The sequence below is a fragment of the Dromaius novaehollandiae genome, chromosome 2 (genome assembly GCF_036370855.1).
Source record: "Dromaius novaehollandiae isolate bDroNov1 chromosome 2, bDroNov1.hap1, whole genome shotgun sequence".
In the NCBI taxonomy this organism is placed as follows: Eukaryota; Metazoa; Chordata; class Aves; order Casuariiformes; family Dromaiidae; genus Dromaius; species Dromaius novaehollandiae.
The window spans coordinates 97,049,858-97,077,282 of record NC_088099.1 but is presented as its reverse complement, the minus strand read 5'-3'; the positions used below and the strand labels follow the sequence as shown (position 1 = coordinate 97,077,282).

At 41.3% G+C, this 27,425-nt stretch overlaps 1 protein-coding gene and 1 long non-coding RNA gene across 8 annotated transcripts in view; one reads left to right on the top strand and one right to left on the bottom strand.

Annotated features, from left to right (window-relative positions):
• The window catches only part of MBOAT1 (membrane bound O-acyltransferase domain containing 1), a 58,031-nt gene extending 38,849 nt beyond the window's left edge, over positions 1–19,182 (bottom strand). Inside the window, exon 1 of one of the 2 annotated variants that reach the window (XM_026113500.2) lies at positions 19,010–19,182. In XM_026113500.2, coding sequence (XP_025969285.2) covers positions 19,010–19,099 — 90 coding nt within the window. In that variant the 5' untranslated portion in view covers positions 19,100–19,182. The remainder of the gene's footprint in view (positions 1–19,009) is intronic. The other variant, XM_026113493.2, reaches the window with a different exon arrangement.
• Positions 18,099–27,188, top strand: LOC135327534 (uncharacterized). 6 transcript variants are annotated; one of them, XR_010387809.1, is made up of 5 exons: positions 18,099–18,363; positions 18,565–18,654; positions 20,301–20,656; positions 22,164–22,234; positions 26,182–27,188. It is a non-coding gene; the product is annotated as an uncharacterized LOC135327534 (long non-coding RNA). The 6 variants fall into 6 exon arrangements; XR_010387807.1 differs by lacking the exon at positions 26,182–27,188 and adding an exon at positions 24,061–26,174; XR_010387805.1 differs by lacking the exon at positions 26,182–27,188 and adding an exon at positions 23,100–26,174.
• The last annotated feature ends 237 nt before the right edge of the window (positions 27,189–27,425 follow it).

Sequence of the window (27,425 nt, the reverse complement as noted above, 5' to 3'; positions counted from 1 at the left end):
AAAGGTTAGTTCCATCTTTATCAACTCTTTGCATCTTTTCCCATTTTTAGGAGGGTGATACCAGCTTGGAAAATGTGGACTGACACTGTAGAAAGGGCAGGATACATTAACCCCCTAGGTTTTGGAGTCACCTTTTCAGTCACCTGTTTATGAACAGCAAGGGCAGATGATGTGGGAAAGTTCTTCAACTACCTAACCATTCTCAGAAGAAAACCATAGCCATTTCTTGTTCTATCTTTTATTGGGTCCATTAACCCTGTGCAGTTGGACACTTAAAGGGCAACAGCCATTTGGCGAGGCACAAAATACAAGTTCAAAATCCTGGCATCAGATACATGTCTCAACATTTCTAAAAATCTCAGCACTTGGAGGAAAGGAGCCCACTGTCAATAACAGAGTGGGAACAATTATCACCTTTTGTTTTGGGGACAAACTATCTCCATGTTTAGGGGAAAAAAGGCAAAAATTTCTCAAATTCCTGTAACAGGAAAGCCATGGATCACAATTTTAGGAGACAGACAAATGCATTTTGTGGTAGCACTGGAAAATGGTTGTGAAAAAAAACACAAGAACCTTAAAAGGAGAACATGGAAAATGTTTTTTTAGCTAGAAGTTCTTGGAATGGGAAACAGAAAATTTAGGAGGAGTTATCCCTGGCTTTACACTCTTTCACTAAATCATTACAAATACTCTTGGTTACTGCTTTCCATAGGTCAGGGTAGGCTACTGATCACCCACGTCAGGAAGTTTCATTCCATTCATCCCACAATCCCACCATCTGCAAATCTCTCTATTTAAAGCAGTGGTAATATGCATTTGAGGGCTACCAGATCACACCCTAAGCACAGACAATAAGTAAGTTCAAGTAAGTATTCTGCTATTTTAGTGCTTTTAATATTTTCCTTATAGTTAACTATCAGGAAGAAATACCCTGCATTCTACTCTGACCACAAAAATACTTTGCTTCTCCTTTACCATTTTTTTCCTCCCTTATACTTGCAGAAAAACTGACCTCACTTTCCAAAAATCTAGGAGGATGTACCAAACTGACCACACAGTTCTCTCCAAACTCCAAACATCAATTAAGTCTGTTATCCAAAACAGACAGTCCCTCTGCAAGCAAAATTCCTATTAACTCTATTAATTTGAGTTAGTTCTTATTCACTATGAAAACAGATATGATAAATTCACATTGGTAACTTGTTACTTATTTGATGATGAGGTACAGATATGACCTCCACCAGACGCAAACCTTGGACTAAAGCAGGCACGTTTCACGTTCATTCGTCTTGGTAGGTGGAGGTACAAGTGTGTTTCAGCACAGCCAGGCCACCAGAATATTCTCAGTTAGCGTTCAGGTCCATGCCTGCTTCAACAGGTAGCAGATACTGTTAATTGTCTGCAGTTTATAGAAATCACAGAAGACATCTCTACTGTTATTTCAGGCTTTGTGCTTATCAGCCAAATCAGAGAGGAGGGCTTGAAATCTCCATGTCATCTGCCAAGCAAAGAGCGTGTGCAAACAGCAGTGCTTCCAGTGTGTCTCAGTGCTAGGCATTAAATCCTAGCACATGGTCAAGATACTCAGTGCTATCTTCTAATGAGCTACTGGTCCTTAGTTTAGGAGACAGTTGCAAGGTTTTTAACCTGTAAATTGAAATAAGTACTCTATTCACTAACTAACTTAACACAGATCACCAAACAGCTGTTTTCAGTACTCAGAAAAGTGTAAGGAACCATATTAATGAAAATTAGTGACAGCAAAAGCAAGTCCTTCTCACGTCAAACCATTTTGAAAGGGAGATCCCAGAACAAAATATTCCCCCAGTCACAGATCAGCCCTATCTTACAGGATGTCTTTTCTTTCTTTTTTTTTTTTTTTTTTTTTTTTGCAAAGCAAATGTCAGAACTGCAGAAGCGTAATAACTTGTTTTTTCTATTTAAAAGAGTTCTTCTGCACACATAACCATAGACACCTAGCAAGCAAGCATGTTTAAGTTCATCTTGCTGGAGACATTTCTGCTTTGATGCTGAAAATTAGACCTGCCGTCTTGACAGCATTTCGCAACATCCAGATTGTGATAGCTGAAATGGCTGTGTTAAGAATAAGAGACAGAGTATTCTTTAATCAGATCATCTCAAAGATATCTGATACTTACTGGAATTTTGCAAAATATTTTGATCTCCCAGACTATTTTTATGAGCCCTAAGGACAAATAGTCTCTGCAGAGATTGTTAACTCTATGCAGGGAGGTGACAAACACTCTAAAAAGTAGGGAGATCATCACAGAAATCATGTGAAGTTTCCCACTGTTAGCAAAATTTTGATTTAGACTTCCATGAAGGAAATGGACAGTCATAACATCACCTGTGTAGCTTCCCTTATAGCCCATAGTAATTTCTCTTTGCACAGAACTCACTCACCAAGAACCAGCGCAAACAGATATTTGAGAAGAAATCAGAATAAACTGCAATTTGCAAAATGTTGTATTTTCTGTTTAAACTCAGGCACTGTGAATTGCCAACAGCATGGATCAGACAGGAAATAAATTCACTTAAAATTAGGGAAACAGTGATACAATTACTGAAAAGCTAAACTCTCCCATCATTATATTGAAACTACTCATTTCTCTGAATTTGTGTTTTAGGAGTCCTGCGGAAGATTTTGAGGGGGCAAACGCAAAGGTTTGAAAACGGAACTCAGAAATACTCTTATGAGAGAAGAGTATACACATGATTAACTTAAGATTATTATTCTCTTCAGAAACAGCACTAAGTTCCATAGCCCTGGCTTTGTTAGTTGCTGTTGTATCCTGAATATGGAGCTGGTAAAGCAGAATTTGCCAAATTGACAGTACTTTGGCCTGTTGTGTTGTTTTCATGGGTAAATTCTGATGTTTCCCTACTTACAGGGTCAAATATCCTTCCATGATTTAGACTATAAACTTGAAACAGATGTTCTTTCTGGATTACCTCTATGAAGCCACTAGCAGAATAATCACCACCAGGACACACAAATAGAGCTGTAGAACAGATTAAATTCTGAATCATCAGAAATTTAAAAAGGAAAACATTTAATAAAAAGCAATCTTAAGAAGTCAATTCTACAACATAATGCTAATTTATACACCCATACCTTTGACGGTTGATAAATTTAACACATGGACACGATCCAAACAGAGCTTTAGCTTGCTGTCAACTCTTACACTGAACTATAACTACTCTGTATGTTGAACAGATGTTTAAGTCATGATCATTTATGTGCAGTGATGTTCTGCCACTACCCATAACTCAGTAATTGCTGTTCTCCCAGTGAGAGAGTAATGCCAAAGCACAGCATAATGAAATTTCTTTGTACCTGGGATAGCCAGTAGTAACTACTACCTATAAAAGAAGCAGCAGCAAAATCAAACAAGCTGAAGCCTTCAGTCATTCAGGACTTCTTTAAAGCAGAATGCCTTTCAATTGTTATGAGAGCTGCCTCATTTCTCCAGACTGTACAGCAGAGAAATAGCACACTAATTACTGTACCTTTCATCCAAAGAGTGCTTCAGAAAGAATAATTTCACATACCTCTGTGTAGCTACTGCATCTCATGCTATAATATGGCAGTTGTCTGAGGGAAGAACTACAGGCAACAGGTCAGGATATGGAGGGTATTTTAATGAGAAAAGGAAGAGAAGAGTGAAATGTAGTTATCCAAACAAGAATATTGACAGCAAGAAGAACCAGGACTATTACCCCTGCTTTCAGGAAAAAAAAATCCATAGGATGTCAGAAGTGACTGGATCTTGAACTTACTTCTCACTGGAAAGATGGCATCTTTTACCTTCTATACTTCTTGCTTAAGCATCAGATTCATACAGATGCCAAGGGAACATATCTACCTTACCAGCACATTTTTACATCACTCCAGCTCTTGCTGAAGGGTCCATTCAGAGACGTGATCTAAGGAGACCTGATTCAAGTTAAGAGAGGGACGCTGAAGAAGAAATGCACAGACACAAGGAGAACAACAACTCCAGGAGAATAAAACACACCAAAGCAGAGAGGCAAAGCCTCCTCTGAAAGTCCCTGGTGTCCCAGTGATCTCCCAAGGTCAGGATACCACCACAGCACTGCTCCCCCTTGCTTCACTGGCTACATGGCTCAGGCACCTGCCTGGAGCCTCATTTTTCACAGCCATTACATCATGACATTAAATGGACCAGTCACCCATCCTTTTCCCAGGAATGAATTCCTGGATAACAGCAATTGCCCACAAATGTGTTTTTTTCATAGCTGATAAATGCTCCCAAACCCAAACAGTTATTTTTGTGGGACCTCTCCAAAGACTCGCCTAGCCCCTGCTCCTCCAGCACTAGCACCTCATCCGCTACAGGCACCAGGCCGCAATAGAAAGGAAGCAGGACTCCATGTGCTGGGACAGGTTGGATCAGATACGATCCAGCTCCAGTTTCCAAGCCTCAAAAGTGCTACCTGCTCTGCAGATTACACTCTGGTTTCTATTTTAGTATTCTTTAGTAAATAACTTAAGACTAACAGTGCTAAGACTAGCATCAACCCACACCTTTTTGCCAGATTTAAAGATATGTTTTTTAAAAACTTAGAATACAGCACACCAAGACAAGCAACTTTTCATTAAGTAATACAGACATAAGTATATATTTGATTAATTAAAACATGAAGAAGGAATATAACACACATGAATGTACGTATGCCCAGCCATCCTGCTGGCATTTCTTTCTGCAGCTACAATGTAAATTATATTCCCCAAATGCCAGTGGGAGTTGCAGACAGGATTCTTAAAGCAATGTTTCTAAAGCTGCAATTCAAAAACACACTTAACTTTCAGGCCAGATGAAATCCCAGTGACTGCAAATATCCACCAATTTAAAAATAAAATCATAAGCTCAAAGTGCAATCCTTCACTAGAATGGGAACTGGCAAGTCTAAAATAACTTGCCCCATTATTCTTGTTGCAATGTCTGTGCAATTCTGTTTTCAGTTCCTTTTCTATAGAAAAATGTGTTAGTGGTCTTTAAAAATATACACCGATACAAACAGAGCAGTTTTGTTCACTGTTATCCTTATGATAGCAGCCAGTGAAGAAACAAACATCAGCAGAGAAAAGAAAGTGCCAATTTTACGAGTTACTATAAACCAAAAGAAAGTTGTTCTCCTACACACACACACACACACACACACACACACACAGCAGAAACTGTCACTGTGTTAAATTTAAGCACTTCATCCTTGGAATAAAGTGGCTTGATCAAAGACTAAATCTTTCAGACATGGTAATGGTAATATACAAGAATTTATTAGGTCCTTCCACATCTAAAATCTGGAACATCATGCATTAAACACTAAAATCAGGCTCTCAGTGCAAGGGCATGCTAAAGCAAGGGTACTGAAAAATTAGTTTATTACGACATGTTTTAAAACTGTACAAAAGGGCTTTGCTCTGAAAAGGGGTGGAATTTATCTATCTAAACAATGATGTCGATATCTGAGCTAGTCCATCTAAACTCCTTTTATCATCAATGGGGAAAAAATAGGCATTTCTAGGCTGCAATTCACCCAGTCCTAAGAAACATGTCAAAAACAGGTTTTTCTACTGACTACAAAAGAAATCTACATCGATAAGCTTACACGCAGAAATGTACACTGCAGACTTAGAAAAATAAAAAGGACCCATATTACATGCATTAACAGAAGGAAAAAAGGAAACTTCAGACTATGAAATAGGACTTCCAGTAAGGTGTTAGAGGTGAAATTTTTATGGTGCTCCACTTTTTGGTTTACCACTTAAAGACACCTAAAAATGGCATAGTATTTTACAAGAAGGTATTCTGCAATAAAACAAGCCCACTTCAAGTGCTTGAAATAGAAGAGAAAAAAATGGAGTGCCAATCAGGAGGCACTTCTGAAAAAAATTACTAGTATCTACAGCATAAGAATTTTAGCTCAACAACGTTCCTATCTAATGGGTGTAGTCAAACACAGCTTCCTGCTTCTGAAAGCAGAAGGTATTGCAAACCTCAGTTCTTCCTGTCCTCTTCCCTGTTTAAGTAGTTTTGCATCTCCAAAGCACCCAGTAACAGCACTAACAGAGGAACATGAGAACTCTCTCAAACATCGAAGAAAATGTTTTCAGCTGAGCTTAAAAATCACTTCAGGGTCCATGGGCACAACCAAGATCTACATTCTTCTGTCCCATGTTCCCACCTAGCAAGATATGCAGCACTCACTGCAGGGTGCCACCATGCCCTTTCCACCTCCAAGGGGCACAGCATTTGCTAAAAGAGGTACTGCTACCTTTCAACATGAATTCTCCTTCACAGGGAGAAGAGGACACACAAAGGTTTTGGGAAGCCACCAGTAAGGGCCAGGGGAAATCTGCTGTGATGCTCAGCTCTACACCCACAAGAAGGTAACGAGTTTTCCACCTTCCTTCAGTGCCACTGCCTACGGGTTCCCTTCTCCCCTACCTCCTTTAAGCCAGGCAGATTATAGAGCTAAACCAACTGCAAACCAACCCTTTTATTTCTAGGGTTAATTTTCAGCCAGATCAACGTGTGCAGCTGCACAATTGATATTTTTTCACAAGCAAGGAAACAGGAACGTGATGCCAGGGAGGGAACACAAGCAGAAACCCCCTTTCGCAGTAGTAACCTCTGGTTAGAGCCATTTATTTAACCATGGAGTCACATGTCCAGTTCATATTTGGGCAATTATCTCTGCGAACAGCCCAGTTAGTAACTCACTCTCTTTGTTTCTGTAAACAATGAAAACTTTACATTCTGCAGTTGCCTGCAACCCTTGCGTCCATAGGCAAGTAAATTTTTTCAGCTAAAGCTTTTTTCCTTGATTGTTTAGCCCTTTCCAAACGGTTACCTGAGTGTGCTTTGTTACTCAAGCACAATTATCTTTGTTTCAGGCATCTGCTGTAATGGTGACGGTGTAAAATTAGCAAGCCCCAGTAACTGGCAACATCAGACTTTTGCTTTCACAATCATGAGATTTCACAGTCATAAAATATTGCTCTTCCCTATTGTTCTGCAGCTTAACACTAAATTTATTGCCCCATGGTGTTTAATATAAATATGTTTGTTTAACCTTAATTTATGTGAGCTGCAGACTGAGTTTTTAACCCCTGCAGTACTGCGACAGGAAGAGAAGCTACCAAGAAAACATGCACAGCTACAATATCCTGTTGCGGCTTTTTTCTCTCCCTACTTCTGCTTAGAAAGTGCAGCACACTCAGATGCCACAATCATTTATTTTGGATCTCGAAGCATACAAGATGACTAGAATGTAGCCGGCTGTTCAGTCGCGCCAGCATTACCAGCACCTTACACCTACAGCAAGCATCTCTGGAAGCTGAACTTTGGGGCATGTCTAATTTTAGGTGCTCAACTCCAGACCTGGTTGAAAGCAAGCAACTTGGAGATAGCAAGTGCTCAGGACTTCCTGTACATCAAACATCTCCACTGAGACTGAATTTAAATGTCTGGAAATCACTAGTATCTTTCTGAAAAAATAGCCCCTGAATGAATTCCAGAAGTTTACAACATCCTCCCACCCCCTCCCAAATAAAGGGGTTTTGTAGTTCTCAAACTTAGCAACCAAAACAAAACAAAAACTAACAGAAAAACACACAGCATGAGCAAGTGCCAGTTGGTGAATCAGCATAAAGACAAGCCAAGTTAAGAAAAAAAGAAACGAGAAACTTACATTTTACTAAATTTGAGGAAAAAAGAAAACCTTTCTTTTTACTGCCTCTCTTCATTTTAAAAAGTGCTGCCTGGTTTGTGTATCTCCCAGCACAGTTCCATACTTCTATTTGTAGTGTGACAGAACTTCAGATACCAACACTAAAATTTTCCAAAGATAACTGCCATATCAGGAAAGAAAATACACACACACTTGTATTACTTAGCCACGGTATTTTATTTTTCCCTGGGAGCATTTCTGCCATGCTACCACTCAGCAATAGCAAAAACTTTAATTGCTTTCCTTCACAAAGGACAGCAATTATTAGGTAGTAGGAATAAACCTCAATTTTTCCTCTTTAACAGTTCAGGAAAAAAAAAAAAAAAAAGAAGAATGCCCTTGCATTCTAGAATTATTAAAGTGATGCTTCTATTAGCCAGTGAGAGACAACTTATGGTTCAAGAAAAAAATCATAGCAACAGAATTCCACAAACTCCAAACTAGCTCTCCTCAAAATACACTATGAACATGAACACGGCTAAGGGGAAAAAATTCAAAAAATTCTAAATTGCATAAATAATTATAGCTTTCCCTTCAAATAAGCCCTTTATACCTAAAGCCTAAAAAAATATGCTTTAAAAGAACTAGGATATTGCAGGATTTGCACAACTGGCTTGCCAAACTTATTCCCACCTCTATTTCTTTCTGTCGCAAGGCTTTATATCGGTAACACGTGGCGTCTGAGCAAGGGGGAGCACGGGCTTCAGCCCAGACGAGGCCTTGAACCGGGGACGTGGGTCCCCGCCGGCTGCTGCAGGCCTCTCCGGGGCGCAAGCCAGCACTTCCACCCTCCGGCAAAGAAACGAGGCCAGTCTCCCCCCAGCCAGCGGGCAACATGCAGGCAGCATTTGCAAAAATAAAGTCAAACCAACTGCAAAGATCTGAGCCCCAACTTAGGAAACAGAGGCACACCTGCCATTCAAGTCATCTCCTTAACTGGTCTGGTACCTTGCCCTTAACAGTGATTACATTCAGAAACTTAAGCATCAGGGAAAGGGAAAAAGAGGAGGCAGAGATGGAACCAGTTTCCTCCAAATAATTATTTAAGCCCTGAAACATATCTAATTTACAGCCTGACACCACTCTACCCAGGTCTGAAAAAACGGGAGGTCCAACAGAGATAGGCAGGCAGCTGAGGTACTGGCACCCTTAAGACAGATGATTGATATGCTGTTAGGTCACAGACTAATGATCGGCATGTCAGAAACCTCTCAAAGGAAGACTACAGCAGACACCTGCGATATCGCATCAAAGACAGCATGCAGATCACAAAACATCCCAATACAGCATCAAAGATATACAGCATGGACTGAACACAGAGGAAATGCTCAGCATACGGATAAAGCAACCAGTCAAAAAAACAGGTCAGACATGCAAGATGATAACCAAGAGGAGAATACACAACAAAGCATATAAGGCGCCAGTTATTTTATATATAACAATAATAACAGAAGGATTGTCGTAGCTTGGGCACTATGCGTGTGGGACATCGGGCAGGCGAGCCCTCTCGGAGCTTGACTGATCTTCTGCATGGAGATGTGCTGCTTCCCACTGTATCACTCTGTGAAGAAACTCTAGCGATGAATGCGGCACGGAGCTGAGATATGCGGAGGGGAGGCCAACGGACCCGCTTGCCCGCGGGACTGCCAGCGGCGACCAGCCCTGCATGCCCCAGGGACACTGGGGAAGTGCAACTGCCAGTAGCCTCCTTGGCAGGCCCCAAATGGAGCAGGCAAAAGAGCATGTACTTCCAAAGCCTTCCCTTTTAGGCAATTAAATATCATACTCTGGACAGTCATGGTTTTTTGCATAAACATCCAAGTCGCTGCTAGCTCTGGCCAAATCCTTGGCCTTTGCAGCATCCTGTTGAAATGAGATTCGCAGTCCAGTTATGGACTGCATGAAAAAGATCTTCATTTTAGTCACTCTTTAATCTGCAGCCTTTCAATATTATCACATTTCTCTCTCCACATGGAGAAACACTGGGGGATAGAAGGGAAGAAGTCCTAGATCCACTCACTCACATACTTTCACCATGACCCCTCTCAACAGTCACATTTCTAAAGCAAACAGCCAGTTCCCTCACTTTGCTTTTGCGTGTTTAAGGAAAGAAGTCTGCCCTACACTTTTTCTCTTTCTATTTATCTTGTTTGCATTTTCATTCTGGTTTTATGGCAAAGAAGAACAGCTAATAGGCATCCTTCAGTTAACATGTGGAACAACAACAGGACAAAAACATAGTTATGTCCTCTTTTTCCTTTTATTCCAGACCATTCTTTGTTCTAATCCTGATTTTATTTCTTGTTTAGCATCAGTAGAAGCTGTCTAAAACCTTCTTTTCCCAAACTTCTGACCCCGTTTTCTTCTCTTCAGTTACAAGCCTGCAATCAGGAACTAGTGCCCTAGCATTAAAGATAACACTAAAATAAAGATACATTTTCCTGAATAAAAAACAAACAAATGTTTCCTCTCTTAGGAGTCTATCATATTTCACAATGTAGCAGAGCAATATGCCTACACTTTCAACATACTGGTACAAAATATACAAAAAACATACACTGAGTGTAGTGGTATTGTTGCTGTGGCAACTCCAGACCACAATTTTTTGCCTCAAGAGAATTGGTGTGAACACAAACATACACACAAAGGCATAAACAACCATAGGTGCTAACAGTGCCTAGAACTCACTCTGGATGTAAAACACTGCCATCAAAAACTGAATTTCATTCAAAGAGTAAGTCCTTTAACTTCAAATTTGTCTACATTTATTTTTCCTCATCCTCAATACAGCATAGTTTGCAAAACTTTCTGAGAAACCCCACAGCATAAAAAGTATAAGTGTAAGGTAACTTAATAAACGGAGAAAGAGCAGTGCCTGTGAGTGAACAAAGTAATTCTAAAAATACCTCTCTTTCAAACAGATGAATCATTGATCTACAAGTTGGAATTTGCTGGTGTAAATACTTACACAAACCTTAAGAGTCAGTGATTTGAAACTGCCCTCTCTGTGTGCGCACAGAAGATAAACAGAGTCAATACTGTACTATTCTTTAACACTCCCTTGAACTGATAGCAGGAAAAAACCTACTTTCATCAGCTTTTAATGTCATTTAAGTCAGGTATAAGAGTTAATAATTAAATCTTTTCTACACAACTGTACTTAAAAAAAAAGAAGTTTAATTCCCCCCCCCCCCCCCAAACATAGCATGAAAACAAGTATGAAAGTTATTCTGGAAATGTTGGGGGTGGGGGTCCTCAAACATCTTGTGTCAGATCATGTTGCCTTCCCCATTCCTGCCCTATCTACATACCCCTGCCAAACTGCACTCCAACAAGAAACCACAAACGATGAAACTGCTCAAGTCCAATTAGAGCTTTTGTCACAAGACCTGGGCATGCAGAAGGAGCAAATGATCATCCTATGCACAAAAGGCAGCAGCTAACATTTATTTCTGGGCCTGAAATAGCTTTTTTTTTTTTTTTTTAATGCATTTAATCCAAAATACTGTGATCTGAAGGAGTATTTTCCTTTCTCCCTTGGCCCCTCCCAGATGTTTCCAGCCTGCCTAACTCATGGAGCTGGAAGTCTGCAGCATACAATCTGATGCTGATCATCAGCAATGCTTTTTAAAGCTGCCATTTCATAGGACTGCTCTATTTTTGTCCAGGACTTTCCAGGCAGATACATGCACTCAGGTGTATCTATCCTTGCATAAGTCATCTAGGTAGGTTACATGTGCCCAGAAAGGATCCCCCCAACCATGTGCCCGCTGCATGAGGACATGCACAGTGGACATATGCAGGATTCCCACTGTCCAGCAACCCAGCCATCCAGAAGCACCAGGTAAATGTTCAGAGCCCTCAAATCCCACATGGACAAAAGATCCAGAAAGATGGAGTTTATTTCTGTGGAGGCCAAGAATGAACAACTGTCCTAATATTTACTATTTGGTTTGCCTAGGACCAGGCAGCATAGTGACAGCCACACTACAGACAGTGATCAACTAACTTTTCTTCTAATTGTTGGAGAAAAGACTACCATTTCTGTTGCTCAAAAAAGAGAAAAACAAAAAAAACCCCACAAATGACAGCAATTTTCCAAGCTGGTAAAGCTCACTAGTGAATATCTGAGTTTTGGGTTAAATATGGTATTTCATTTAGATTTTTACTAAAATGGAATGATTGAGAACAAAGTATTTGGAAATTTTTAGATGTTTCAATTTATTTGATTCAAAGCCACATTTAGAATTTTTGTCTACTCATGTTGTTGAGTTTTGGGGATTTTTTTTTTTTAACCTGATTCAGGATAGAAATTTTCCTCTTGTGAGGGAAGCTTGAAACATGTTAAAAAAAATGTTTTCTCACCCAACTCCAGTAAGGATGCAACATATTTTAAGTAGCAAGAAAAAAAATGTTTTTAAAAAACATTTATGTCAGAAAGGACTGTTTGTGCTTTTGTTTGTGCTTTGGTGCTCACCTACAATTCTGCAAAGCTGTTTAAAGGGCCTTAAGCCAAGAAGAAAAGAAAATGGTGAAAATGAACAAATTAAGATTGTAAAAAGGGAGGATGATCAAATCGCGCCTTGCTCTGGGGGGTAAGCAACCAAAGGTCATTCTTCTGAAAGTGCAGCTCTCCTTGTTTGCAGAGCCACAACCGACTGACCAAGCCGAACACCCGATACAGCGCGGGCTGGATTCCACATCCCGAAAGTAACCAAACAAGCCTGACCAGCGCTGTGCTCTGAAGAAAGCACTAAATGAATACCAGAGATTTTGGCTATGTCTACCAAGTAGCCTGGCCTGGTAAAAGTGGATCTGCAAAGCAGCTCATGCTGAGGACCCCAAGTGTGCATCACACCTGGTCTGGAGGGTGTCCCTTCAGCTCTACGCCGGTGCTGTGGCCTGGACGCCCACCAGCAGCACGGCACTGCAGGCTCCCGGAGCTCATCCTTGGGCTTAGCATCCCCCAAAAGCCACCCCAGGCAGCTGCTCTGGGGCCACTTCATACGTGAAGTAGAGCTTGCTACATGGGGGCGATCAGGGGATTCATTCCCAAAGTGTGCTCCTGATCCGAACCACACATTAACGTAAACACTGCCACTGACAGCACAGTGCAAGGGCAATCCATGCACCAGGCTGTCGTTTTAAGAGCAAGCCTGACTTTCTAGAAGCCCTCCTTAAATACTCTCACTAGACTACCCGAGCATCCAGGAAGTTGGTATCCTCAAGGCTACCTGGAAATACTGGGTCATGTCATACAGCAGCCACTGAGGGGGTGGGTTTCACTCCAAAGAGAAACATAGCCTGTTGATATCAGACCTTTAAGCTGATTTTGTCCAGCTTTAGACAAGTACAGAAGGTTGGATTCACCTCCGTGCTGATGCCAAGCCCAGTGCAGCAGCCTCCCCTGCCCAAGGACTACCAGCATCACTTGCGGTTTGGCAAGTCAGCCTTGAGAGTTGCCTGTTCATGTACACTGTACTGGGAGGTGAGGAGCAGCCAGGGAGTTATGCACCATGCCAGGCTGGCCAGCATGCCGGAAATCCTAAGCATCTGGGTCTCCCCTGCAAGCACAGAGCCAGCAAAGCGCTCACTGCCTTGACCCCTACTCTGGAGCCTGAAATTCTTCATCACAACCTTAGACTGTCTCCAAATAGCTGCAGGGCACCACTAAATCAGTCCCAGCATGATTAATGCACAGAGAAGGTTTCAGGAAATTTTATGCAGAACTCTAAGGTTTATTTTTCCAGCTCCCATTTAACACAAATGAGAAGGAAAGTGCATAAAATAGGGAAAATTGCAAGCAGTTGATTCCAGTTGTGCTTTTGTTCCTTGCCAAATGAAAAACTTACTAGGACAGACTTTGTTTTCAAGGAACGAAAGGATATGGAAATATTTACATGCATAATATCAAGACATCAGCCATGAGGTCCAAGACTGCAATGCCCAACTGAGAGAGAACACGTTGAAAAAGGCAGCACATGTTTCCAAGACAGAGGAAAAAAATCTACTATTACAATTGTTAATAATAACTGACCTGAACAGAAAGACATACTTTGGACATAGCCTTATTATTTGGAAGTTACTACACTTCCATTTCAGGACTGTCTCAACAACATGAAGGATCTTAGCCCCTGTACGAGCAGGTGAGACAAGTGAGAAGAGTTACAGCCTTTGCTATAAATGCATGGAAGAGCTGTGCAGCCCATGAATCCTGTGAACTGTACCCTGCTCGCAGGGCACCCACGTAATAGGGGACCCACAACAGGACCAGCAAGACTATGCCTCAATGCATGATTCTTTAAATAAAGTGCTATGCCCCCTATGGCATTACAGTAAGAAGCTAATGCTTCCCTTTAATGACAATAAATTGACAAACTCTGGATACTCAAAATCAGAAAAAAACAAAGTTGAGTTGTTTTTGTCAATCTAAATAATATCACTTTGTAAATGTGCATTAGGATGCTGACTTCGAATTCCATTTTTGCTGTCTCTCAAATAACTAAGAGTTACACAGCTTTAATTTTCCCAGCTGAGGGTGTGTCAGGCAGGGAGGCAATAAACCTGAGAATATTGGTGCAATTCAAAATAACAGCACTGAATTTTCAATTGCAGAATGACTGGCATTAGGGCATTAAATCGTAGCACAGTTCATAGTATACAAGAACAATTTTTTCTGTTGCCTCAGAGTTGCTTTTTTTCAGGTTAAAAACAGATATTAAGCCTACTTAGGTCTTCACTGAAACTTTTATTTTCAGTTATCTTGCTTTGATCTCTAAAAAATTATGATTTTTTTTTCTTCAGCACTACATCCTTGAATACCTCTACTTAAGATCATTAAGGGAACCTTAAAGTTCCCAGCCTAAGTCTGTTGTGTTCCTAGAAAGTTAAGTTTTTATTTGTCTTTTCAGATCCCCAAAAATGGACTAGAAAAGTTATGCAAACAGGCTTGGGACTAACAAATCTGCTGACTGGCCAGAAAGAGTCAAAGCAAAACCAAAGTCACACAGCAAAACAGTTAACTGAAAAATATGATGCTTAATACAACGATTGATTGATTTGAAGACCAGAATTTGTGTTTATTTTTCTAAAAGGACAAAAGCGTATCTTCTTCTTTAAACCAACTCATCAGGACGCTTGTGGGAGAGAGCTATTCAAACTCAAGGAATGGTGGGAAGACGTCTCTAATACCTCAGCTATTCTGAGAACACATACCTGCCCTACAGTCCCCTCACAGAGTGAGTGTTTGATTTAAACTGTTGCCAAGACATAAACATGCAGACCAGCTCCAGAGAAAGGATTAAAATGAAATATAAGGTGTGTAATAAGTAGCCAATGCATCCAAAATTAAATTTACATGTACTTTTTCCCCCCCTTCACTCCTTGGGGGGCAATACAGCATGCTTCATCAATAAAAACACCAAAGTTGAAGCTCTCTGCTGATATAAACATGAGAAGATGCTCATATGACATTCTTTTGTGAGACAGTCCTCGGAAAGATAATGTATTTCCTTGAAAGTCAACGAGCTTGGTACTGATAGATGTAGGTCTGGATAAGGCCGGCTAAAATGTAAGGCTTGTCATAGGGCAGTTGAACACTTGCATTTGGGCAGGTACTTCCAAGGCTGTGGGTAACCTGGGATATCAAGTGCGCTGTGCAACAGAATAACCTTGAGAAGTAAAACTTTTTCTATCAAATGTCTTAACCCTTTGAATTCAAAAAACTTTTAGAGATGCCTAGAGCTTAGGAAGGCATGGTAAAAACTCAGTATTGATTAATGATGCCCTTAAAAATACCTTTAACATACCTTTAAAGAGCATATTTATTTTTTCACTGTATTTACACACACATGCATTTTCTTTAAAGGAATTACACTATTAGAAGTTTAATCTTTAACTCTACATTTCTCACCGATTTATTCTAGAGAACGATGTCCCAAAATCAGTGATTTGGGGCATTTAGAACAAAAAAACATATTTTGCCAAACGTTATGACAAGTGCACTGGAGGAACGATGTCCCAGAATCAGTAATTTGGGCATACATGACAAGGACAATAAAAAAACCTCACCTCCCTTTCCAAATACTGCTGGAGGTATGTCATTGACCTAGCCAGATATTTTTAGAACACAAGTCAGCTAAACTTCAAAGTCTGCTTTCCTAGGATATGAGGATGAATTGAACTCAAATAGTCTTTTCATCCTCTTCTGAGCTCATTAATCTTGTTACTGAATATAGCCCTTCTTAAAAAAAAAGTTTCAATGTTAAATTCAAAAATAAGTCATCCACGATTTATATTTATATACATTATTTATGCAAAGAGATGCAAATTCACACTGAGACACAGTGATTATTTTAGCATGAAAATAGCAGAAAACATTGCTATTTTCCCATGCTAATACACGGTCTAGTAAACCAAATGTGAACAGTCTGCCAACTACACTGTGCAGCTAGGAATTACACCCTCTGGAACTCCACACTGTTTTTAAACCTAAGTCATAACTTTGAAAAGGAAGAAAACAACCAGTGTGAAAAATGACATTTTCATATCCATCTATGCCTCCAACAGCCAGTAACACACAATAGCTGCTTATTATATGACAACATTTTTTCATCTGCCATTGCTATAGCTTTTCTGCCCCTGCTGTGAAATAGTAACACTTACTACTTTTATTTTTCAGACCTCTTCTTTTCCTGATCTTTCTCACAGATCCTAAAAGCATCTCATGGCAAACTGACTATGTAAAAGCACTGACAAGTCGCCTGTGCATGCAACGCAAAGGCAGCATGCGGCACCGAGGTACAGCAATGATTTGGAGGGTCAACACTCCTTCTGCGTGCCTTCGCCGTGTGTTTTCTAGCCACTTCTAAGCCTCTCTGACACACGAGGAAACAACAGGCATACAGACAGAAGTGAGATTTAGGTGTCCCACAGGCCGAGCATGGCAACCCTCACACATGGTGACAAACCAAAGACCACGTCCTCTGACCCAGCCTAGCTGCCACATGGAAGACAGAGAGAGCCCCTGAGCGTTGTGATGACGGACCCATGTAAACAAATCCTCACGACTTGCAGGATTTACATCTAGCAAAATACTTTTTCCACAGAGCTTCGTTCAGCACAGAGGACCGAGGCAGCTTCTGTTTTCTCCTCTGACAAAAGCCTCCTCCCATCCTAATGAAGCAGGTGACCAACGCCACCTGGCAAACAAGCTCCCATGTAGCACAAAGGTTGGAAATGTTTCTATTTTGTTTCTGAGGGTGTTAGCATTACGGGTCAGAGTCAAAACTTAGGTCGCGAGAGGGGACAGCGGTGGCACACCACTTGCACGCAACTATCTAGGCGTCTCCTCCTTTGAGGGAGCAGCAGTCCCAGATGCTTGGCACTGCCCAGCTGATTGCAGTGGCAAGGAGGCGACGCTGTTTTAAAGGACAATATTAAAATCTCACAAGGACAATTAAGCAGGATCCGGGGGGGGGGGGGGGAGAGGAGTGATTTTCAGATGAAGAAAACTACATTTCGAGGCAGCTTTTCTGAACTCCTGCAAAGACATCCAGCGAGCCACCTCACCTCACCTCGTGGCACTTCACAGAGATAGAGCCCGCCTGCATAGCCCAGCCGCCGCCCTCCAGCAGGGCACTGGCAGGGCATGCACGCACCCTCCACCTGCACCTGCCCCTTTGCACCCAACCCACAACCCGACACGGGCGCCTGCCACCGGCAACTGAGAGACGGGGCCCTGGCGCAAACCATAGCACGTAACCCCAGGCAGCAAAGGGCCCTCAGGCTCGCAGCAGTAAGGGGACAATTTTCTTCCCCCCAGACAACATTGTCTTTGTAGCATCTTGACTGAATAGAAGGATAAATGTTTGAAAACTTGGAAAAAAATCCTTATTTGTCAAGTATTCACTGATCGGTGACCCAGTCAGCCTAGCACTGTATATATATTACGCTGTTGCAAAAAAGCTGGAACAGCAAACATTTGCTGTTCATGGTTCCTTTAGTGTTTCTGTACTCATCAATCTTAGGCACAGACCACCTTGGAAAAGAAACTAACACCATCCATGCCCCTTCTCCTAAATTAAAGTATTAATTTATAGAAGATATCAAGCCCTGATTCTTTGAGGATCTGAATGTTAAGAAATCTCTTAAAAACAAAAAATAATTCAAAAATTCACATTAAAAACTGCTTTCTGTTAAAAAAGGGAAATATCAGTTAAATCAGCATGCTTCGGTGTGGGAGTTGAATCTTTCTACAGCTAATGACACACTTCTTGCTCAACTTTAAAAACAAACAATAGTAAAAATGACACGTAGTGCCAGCTGCTCCGCAAACACAGCAGAAAGCACGTCAGTCCCAAGCTTGTGCTGATTTTTATGGGCAATGTCTCTGCTGCCAAGGTTTCTCAGCGCACAGCTCAGCTTCCTGATAGCTTTGAGGAGACTCTTCTGGTCGGCGCGAACTTCCAGACCTGACTTCCTCGTCGCTGAAAGAACACAGAAGGGGCAGCAGGTGCACGCACGCCTCGCACAGCAGAAGGATGGGGAAAAGAAAGAAAAAAAGAGCGACATTTTCTCTCTCAGGTTAACTAGGAGCCTCTAAAACATTAGAGAGCAACATCTCCAAAAGTGCATTACACTGTTAAACATTTTGCACAACCTTGCTCTCCTGTAAAACTCCTCTAAGTACGCCTGTGTGTTTTACATATCTCTCTACACGCACCTTGCATTTCCAGCGGGCTCTTGTGTTACGCTGAAAAAGGCTTTTGTGTCTCTTTTCCACAGACCCGTAACCATAAGAGCAGTGCCTGAATTCAAAGATCCCTCGCAAGACAGATGCACATTACGGATTCCAGAACAGCTGGCCAGAAAGAGGTAAGCAGCTGAAGGCACTGAACGATTCAAGCACTGCAAACTTTCTCGCAGTTAGCACAGTGCTACGCCTTGCAGCATCGCGACTAGCAGCGGAGGCTTCTACTAAGAGCACGGGAACAGCCAGGAAAAATGAAGGACGTTCCGCGCAGCCAGCAGCAGCTTCCACACGAACGCTGCAGCGCGCGAACCCACACGCGATCCCAGCGCCTGCGGGCACCACGCCTTCCCTCTGCCCAAACCCGCGCCCGCGGGAGCCCGCGCCCAACACCCGTTTCTGCCGGAAAACGCCGCCGGGCTGCGGCGGGAGCGCGTCTCGGGGGCGCGCGGGCAGCGGCCGCGGCCCCGGCGCCCCTACCTGGTCCAGGGGGATGCCCAGCAGGGCGCTCAGCGGGTGCAGCAGGGTGGAGCCCGTGGTGCGGTGCGGGTCGCCGCGCGGCTCTGCCATGCTGCATCCCCGCCACGCGCCCACCTGCGCGAGCGCGCACCGCCCCCCCGCGGCCGCCGCCGCGCCGCAGGGGGGCGGGGCCGCCGCGGGGGGCGGGGCCGCCGCCGCGCTCAGCGTTTGTGGGGTGCGCTCGGCTGGGGCGGGCTTGTGCGGAAAGGCGCCGGTAAAGCTTGTCCCCGCGGCGCGGCAAGCCTGAGGTGTCCGTTCGCAGCTGTCCCGAGGACAGGGCTTGGCCACTGAACAGTTGTAGGTTTTGTGGGTTTTTGTTTAACACAACTTTTTTTTTTCCCCAAAGGTCGCTTTTACTGATGTTTTTAATGGAGAATTACCAGACATTCAGCCTGCAGTTCACATTTCTGGAAACCTTACCAGGCGTGTGATCTGGGGAAATAGTGGCTTTTTCTTACTAGGGAAAAAAATGAAAAAGAGAAAGAGTGGGAGTTTTAACTGATGCGTGTAGCCTGTACCTGAAATGTGGCCGTTAAAGGCGGCACTTCTGCCAAGATCACCTATCTGTGAAGGGCTGTTCTTACATGTTCCCCAGGCAGTGTAGTATTGTGTTGTGCAGAAAACTCAGACAACATCGCAAAGTTTGCTGTTCACTTCTCTCTGCTGCCATGTGTCTCGAAACTGAAATCCCCCAGAGGTCCTCTGCCGACCCCGTTTCAGGCTCTCTAACAGGCCGTCATTTTCTCGTCTTCAAATAATTGCCCCTTGTGCAGCTGCAGCTGTAGCAACGGCTTGAAAAGTTAGCGTGCTGTATTCGAAGCGTCATGTGTATTCTGCGCAAGTGCATGCAATGCTGGGAAATCCAGGCAAAAATTGTTCTTGAGGGAAGGGTTTACAGCAACAATGTTCGCTTAACAGTATTGTTATAAGTGGTGTCAAATTATCTACATATATGTATATATATGCACTCACAACACACACACTTACATACAGACACAGTAAGTAGAGAGCAATTTGGGGGGACTGGGTAGCCATGCATAAGATTGCCTAACATTTTCCATTAGAAGTCCCTCTTTCCAGCCTTAGACTCTCTGGATGGAAGTAATTTGTTATGCACACACTACAAATATTTTCAGAGCTTTTTCACTGTGGAAATTTGGTACCTCTGGGATGGGGACTTCATGTTTAGATGTGGTGGTTGTGCTGACACCAAGGAAATGCCTTTCACTTTCTTTGTGAAACTACTCAACAGTGATCAACTGACAGAAGTGTGAGGAAAAGTGCACACAATCCATGTGGTGCCTCAGGAGTTCAGCGTATAACTTCTGTGAAGACCTGAGGCACTCTTCAGTCCCTCAGTTTCTCCGTTTGACTAGCCGCCATCTATTCCTGCCGCTGTAGCAGCAGGATGGGGTATCAGGAGGCTGAAGGCACAGGAACTGAGGAAAGCGTGACTCGCTGTCTGTACTGAATGTCTTTCTGTATTCGATACTCAGCCTTCTGGGCTCTGTGCAGTGTGGACAGAAGATGAAAAGAGCTGCATTGGAAAACAGTTGGAGAAAAAGATGGATAGAAAAAGCCAGGAGCAAGAACACTCAAAGGAGGATGGTAAGTGGGCTAGCACAAGAAGCCCAGTGAGGGGAACTATAGCAAAGTTTGCTAAAGATACGAAGGAACAGAAACAGAGGCGGTTAGGGTTTGGAAGACAGGATTGGGGGTGGAAGCATATGAGCAAGAAGGGGAGGGGGTGGAGGACTGGGGAGGAAATAAAGATAGTAGGATGACAGCACTGGGAAGGGAGACAGGAGGAGCCGAAAGTGAGGAAAAGGGCAGGAAGGAGAGCTGGAATTATTATTAGGCAATTTATTAGCATTAAAAAACATTATTCTTGAAAATCAGTGTTCCTTTTCCTATTTAGCTAATAGGTTTGAAACACATTAGCAATGTACTTGTCAGCTCTTCAACTCAAATTCGTGGAAGGCTAGTTAAACACCATAGAAGAAAAACATAGGTTCTGCCTCCAAACCCAAACTGTCATCAGAAGAGCCTGACTTGATGTCTCTGCAGTACAGTCTTTGGTGCATCTTCTGCTGGCAGAGCTTTATGAGCTTGGTTACAGGGTCATACAAATGTATGGAGGCAGCAGCGCATTCCCAGTCAGGTTGTGCAGAGCCCATGCTACTCAATGTCCTGGAAAGGGAAGCTCCTCTGTAGGAGACACCTGAACTGGCACTGTGTAGAGCCAAGGGACGTCCAGCAGGGCTGAATCCAAGTGAGAGCACAGTCCTCAACCAAAACTGGCTCAGGAAAGGTACTTTTACAATACACTGTGCTTAGACTAGCAGAATCCCCTATGCCCGAATGAGCTTGAATGGACCCAGCTAGAGTATCTTTGTACTGCTCTCATGTTTGATTTATAAACTGAGCAATCTGCTCATGGAAATTGTATGTCACTGTCTTCGTGCCCCCCTTCTCTACTGGAAAGACCACTTAAAAGATGTAAAAGTAGCCATAATATGTCAGACCATAAGTTTATTTAGGTATCTTGTCTCTAACGCTGGCAATTGTGGATGCTTAGACAAGGTATGCGAGAAATGTGCCAAATACAGAGCCATCCTTTCAGCTTGTACTCTCCCAGCTTCTAGCCCTCAGGACTATAGGAACTTCCCAAGTTGGAAACTGCATCTGGAATATCATGTCTAATAGCCACTGATGGGCCTATGTTACATGTCTAATATTTTTAAATTCACTTATATTTTTGGCCTCCACAGTATCCTGTGAGTTCCGCTATTTAATTATGTGCTGTATGAAAAAGTACTTCCTTTTGTTTGTTTTAAAGCAGCTGCCTTGTAATTTCATCGGGTGCCCTCTTGTTCTTGTACTGTGAGAAATAACTGAATAATCATTGCTTAATCACCTCCTCTATGCTATTCATAACTTCATATTCTGATTTGTCTTTTGCCCACCCTGAAGAGTGTATTTAATCTCCCATTATATGGAAGTTATCGATATCTTTGTTCTTCCTTTCCACCTTTTTCTCGATCTATTTTTGAAATGGAGAGACTATGCTGTGGCAACATTATGTTTTGTTCTATATTCCTTCCCTGCTTCCCAGGAGCTCCTAACACTTCATTGTTTTCTATTGGCAAATCATCCCCAGTGACTTGAAGATCTCTCTTCTCAAAGGTAATAGGTAATTTAAAGCCTTTCATGTCTATGTATAGTCAAGAGTTGCTTTTTTCTGTTTGCATTTATCAATATTAAATGTTAACAGTCCTTATATTGCCCACAATGCAATATTGTGAAATCCTTTTGGAACTCTTTATAAACAAGTTTTGACTATCTGAAGTTATTTCATATCCTCGCTAGCTTTGTCATCTGATCTCCTTTTTCCAAAAATGTGTATGCTCAACAGCACAGATTCCATCCTGTTAACTTCCAACTCGACATTTATTCCAGTCCTATCTTTATTACCTTTTAAATAGCTATTAATCCATGAGGAGATTGTCCTTTTCATTCTGTGATTATTTAATTCCTATAGATGAGAAACCTGGCCCAAAACATCCTGGAAATACAAATGTACTTTCTTGACAGAATCACCTTTATCCCATCTTCTTCAGAAACCACTAATAGATTTGCAATGTGTAACTTTTTTACAATGGCTGTATTTTCCCTCATTATATCACAGCTGTCAGGGTGTCTATTCATTCCATCTTTTGTTATACAGTTTCTACCAATAGTTTCTACCAATTTGCACATGGGAGTGCTGTGCTGGTCTGTAATTATCTGGATCTTTCCTGGTCAATATGGTTCTGTATGATGAGTTTTACCGTTCAGTGGAAGCTTTTGTTTTACAATTTAAACGGTAGAAGACAGTTCACTGGAGAACGTAGAGAAGTTGCAAAGACAGTCACTTAATTTAGGAAATGCAGGAATGAAGGTTGCCTGTGTAGCATCCAAGCACAATTTAGCTATATTGTAAGATGCCTAGAATGCTCTCATCAAGAAAAAGGTTGGTCTGCCACCAAAAATCCCTTCTATCTTTTCACAGTTGTGTTAAACTCTAGCCTTGCAAACAGCAATTTTGGAAGAGAACAAAAAAGGTTGGAAGAAGCAGTGGGGAGAAAAAAGCAAGAATTTCATTCTATGGTTAAGGAGATAACAATATGAAAGTGCCCACAAGGTGTCTTACTTGCATGCATGAAACTTAACCAAAGATGACCTAAAAGTTACTACCATGTTCTTTTTCCTTTAGGATGAAGGGGAACATTTTTGTTTTCAAAATTCTGATTCTTTTTGACACTAGAAACTCAGGCATAGGGACCATTGTGGCCTACAGATGAGCTGCAGGTCTAGAAGCATTAAAATATTGCAAGTAATAAAGCTGAACAACTGAAAGAGGAAGTGGTTGGGTATTTTTTTCTAGATGACATCAATACATTTGCATAGGGGTAAAGTCCTAGTATTGATGCCCTTCACCATTACCAAAAGAGAATGTTACCTAGTCATTTATTCTCCTTCAGAGCTCATAGAGTAATGATTTTGAATGTTTTCAAATAATAGAGAATTAGAATCTAATGATACAAATTTAAAGATAACAGAAGTGAGCAGAGGATTACATATACTCCATAGCCTGTGACTCATTCTACCAGCATGAGGCTTTTATTGCCTAGACATGAGATTATTTTGCAACCTGGTTTCTTTTTTGGCTGCTGAGGGGGACTTAATAAAACCAGTATTAACACGCAATGCACACATAATGTTTCCACTTATTGGTTTTCCACTTAATAGTTAATTTTTTCCACTTAATAGTTCAGTGAAAAGAAGATTTATATTTGATCTGTTTGTGAATGCTACAACTCTTTATTCAGGAACATTTTGAGATGTAGCAGAGTCTATATGTAATAGAGCTTGAAACTAAAAACCTGGAAGTGCATTTTGTGATTTATTAAAGTGAGAAATTGCAAAAAATTGAAGTTTAGTAAGAGTTACTCATAACTGATATGAAAAAGGTAAAGACGCATGGAAATCGTTCAGGATCCAGGCGATAGCTATTGGACAACTGCAGATTTCAGTTCAACTACACTGAAGGAAATCAGAAGATGGATTTCATAGAGAAAACAGAAGTTGTCCAGGTGTGTTGAAATAACTTTTTACATTAAAAACAGTTTACATTTAAATTATGATGTTTATATTCTTAAAGGATTTTCAGTATGTTCTTGTAATGGTGACATTCCTTTAAAATTCCAGTTTTAAGATTATTAGGAACCATCAGTGTATTCAGCGCAATTATTTTTACTCATATTAAGTGAAAACAGAGCACAGAGATAATTTAATTATCACAACTTTTCAGCTTCTTTGCACTGTACTTTCACGGGCAGTATTGTTTTTCTTCTAATATCATCCCAGCCTTCACAGAGGAAGTACCTTAGAATTTGTTCTCTTCTACCATCTAGAGGGGAAACTGTACAGCACCTAGAAAGCTCATTTTAACTTTGCCAGAAAGTTAGACAGTGAAACAGTTCCAAATGCTTATATTATTTTTAATTAAAAAAAGAAATGTAATGAATAGAGAAAATTATATTTGTAGTATCTGCATGAGAGTTAGTCAATTCCTAGTGTAAATCAAGATATAAGGATTTCTCTTTTTTTGGTGGTGGTGTTTTCCAGAGATCAGTTTAACACCAAGACCAATAGGCAGAAAAAAGATGTTAAAACAAGTCAAGACTTAGAGTTTGCAGAAATCTGTTCTGGTGTTTTTAAAGCTGTAAGCATTATACTATAATTTCATATAGAGAAGAACTTGTATAAGCAATTGTGTAGTTACAAATCTCATGAAAAAGATTGTATTACATTGCAGAAATCATTCAGTACTGGGACATGGATTTAGAAAGTCATTATCTCTAAAGTTTTTTCCCCACTAATGCTGTCAGATAACAGCCAAACCTACTGTTTTGCAGTATGTATAACCTGAATAAGAGATCTAGTAACACAGTTACAGTTCAGGGTTTAAGAGGTCTAATTGTTTGTACAATTATCGTAGTAGTGGATAGTCATGACTTTTTCAAATAATGTCCAAAGGAAAAAAAAATAGGAATGAGTATGATTTGAAGCTGATGCATGTGATTTGGGTATATTAATTATGTATCTTCAAGAAATGCTGGATTTTCTAATCCACTATTTGTTTGCTAGAAATTGCCAGGTTCTATTTTAAATTGGTTCTGTTTGAGTGGTTTAAGTGAACACATACTCAGCTAAAATTCTCATCCAGGCTCTCATTGTCTGTTGTTTAATTACCGAAATGTTTTTTTCCTCTCCAGACTTGATTAATTTAACCTTGTTCACTTAGAATGCTACTACAAAGAAGAGTTCCTGAACTTGCCACTTGGACCACATCACCCATCTCTTTGCATATTCTCTTGTTTTTAGCACTCTCTTGTATCATTCTTCCTTTCCTAAGTTACCCATTGTCTATCGCCTCCTAAGACAAGCTTTAGCCCTTGTGTTAACTAGGAGCGCTTGTCTGAAAATTTATTCTCCTGAACTTGCCCTTTTATAATTAGGAGTTGACCCCAATAAACATGCAAAATTAATGTACTATCCCCATTTTAATTCTTCCCTAAAACTTGTTTTTTTCTTATTGTTTCAAGAAATAAAAAGGCTTTTCTACTGAAATCTTGACAACAGAGAGCTGTTATGCTGAGAGCTGTTATGCTGAGATCACAGCATATTCACTGATTAGTGCTGTCTTATTGTTTCCTTGGCCTCCTCTGCCAGCTGGTCTATATCCAGCTTTGAATGCTGCCTCCTACTTAGATCATTAGCCCCTTCAGCCAGGGCCGTCTGCTTTATTCTGTGCTTGTGTGACATCCAGCAAAACAGGGTCTTCCTCCATGGATAAAGCTGCTAGGCACTGTGATAATAAACATAATAAATGTATTACTGCTGTGATTATTATTGTGAGTATAATATTTATAGGCATGGGGGAAAGGACTGAATTCAATGCCCAATAAGCTTCACCAGAAAGAACATGACCCAATTAACAGTAAGACCTTTAAGTATATTTTCATCACTGGCAAAGGCAGGACCCCTGCTGGCTGATCTGTAAAACATTGATGATGTTTGTTTTAAAGGGAGCCACTTAACAGACCCTCCTGGGTGGATCAGTTCATGTCACTGCCTCAAGCCAAGATCATCAGAGGAAAACTGTGGATACTACACGAAAGAAACTGAGACCTTCACCTTCAAAGTCTCCTGTCAATCACATCTGTCAGAAGATATTTTATAGACTTATGGCATAAGCTGGCACAACCTCTGGCTTTCCTCTAAGAGTGTGGCTACTTCTGTAAGAAAAAGGATACCCCGGTTCAGGAAGAACACTTTAGATCAAGTTGAGCATTGTCTGCTTTAGCAGCTGCTCAGAGAGAGAGTACCATGCCTACAATAATAAGTGGTTGCATCTAAACAAACTCCAGGTTTCTCAGCAGCACAGAAAAAAAAAAGTTGCCTGTCTATAAGGCTATGCGCCCAACTGCTTGGTTTATTTAGTGTTCCAACTAGACCAGTCTCCTAACACACAGCATGCCTTCCCCGTAAGGCTGGGGCAGTGTGGGGTAACCAGAAAACTGGCCTCCGTGCACCAGTAGGAAGAGTATACAGATTATTTATACTGAGAGGCTTGATGTTATGTGAAGAATATGATCCACATATTAAAAAGATGTTTGAACATTACTCTGTCTCAGTCACACCATTTAGCTCCTCTTTCAAAAGAGAGCTCCTTCACCTCTAGCAGCAGAGGACCCTCCCTTTGTCCAAGCCAGCAGAAGTGTGATGAGCTTGTCTCTGCTGGACATCATCCACTGCATATTTTACAGGCGTATCTGAGAAAGGGATGTTCAGCAGTGATGTAGGCTGCACAATGAAGTTAAACTAACTTCAACAAGTTTCAGCAACTGTTGTCTTGTTAAAGTGATAATTCTATTAAATACTTTAGGGATTTTAGAAGTCCGATGCGAAAGAAGTGATGGAAATGGCTGATGTAGGTGAAAATTCCACTCATACGTTGCTAGCGCTGACGATTCACTGGCTGCCAGACCAGAAGTGACTCTGGTGGTCATAAAGTCTGAACTAGTGGCAGAGCACAACGTATTAAACTATTTTAAAAGCTTTCAGCTTTCCTTTTGTCTTCCCACTTTAGCTTTCTTTTCACTAAATCGCCTTTAGAATTCATTCTGAGAATATGTATTTATTCTTGGTGCTTAAACTCTAGCAAAGCTGTAAGGTGCTTCACTTACATTTGAGAGAAAGCTTTGCTCAGTTTTTCAGTCTGTTTTACATACTATCTATATACTCATGTCAATGAAGAAGCTGAATGATA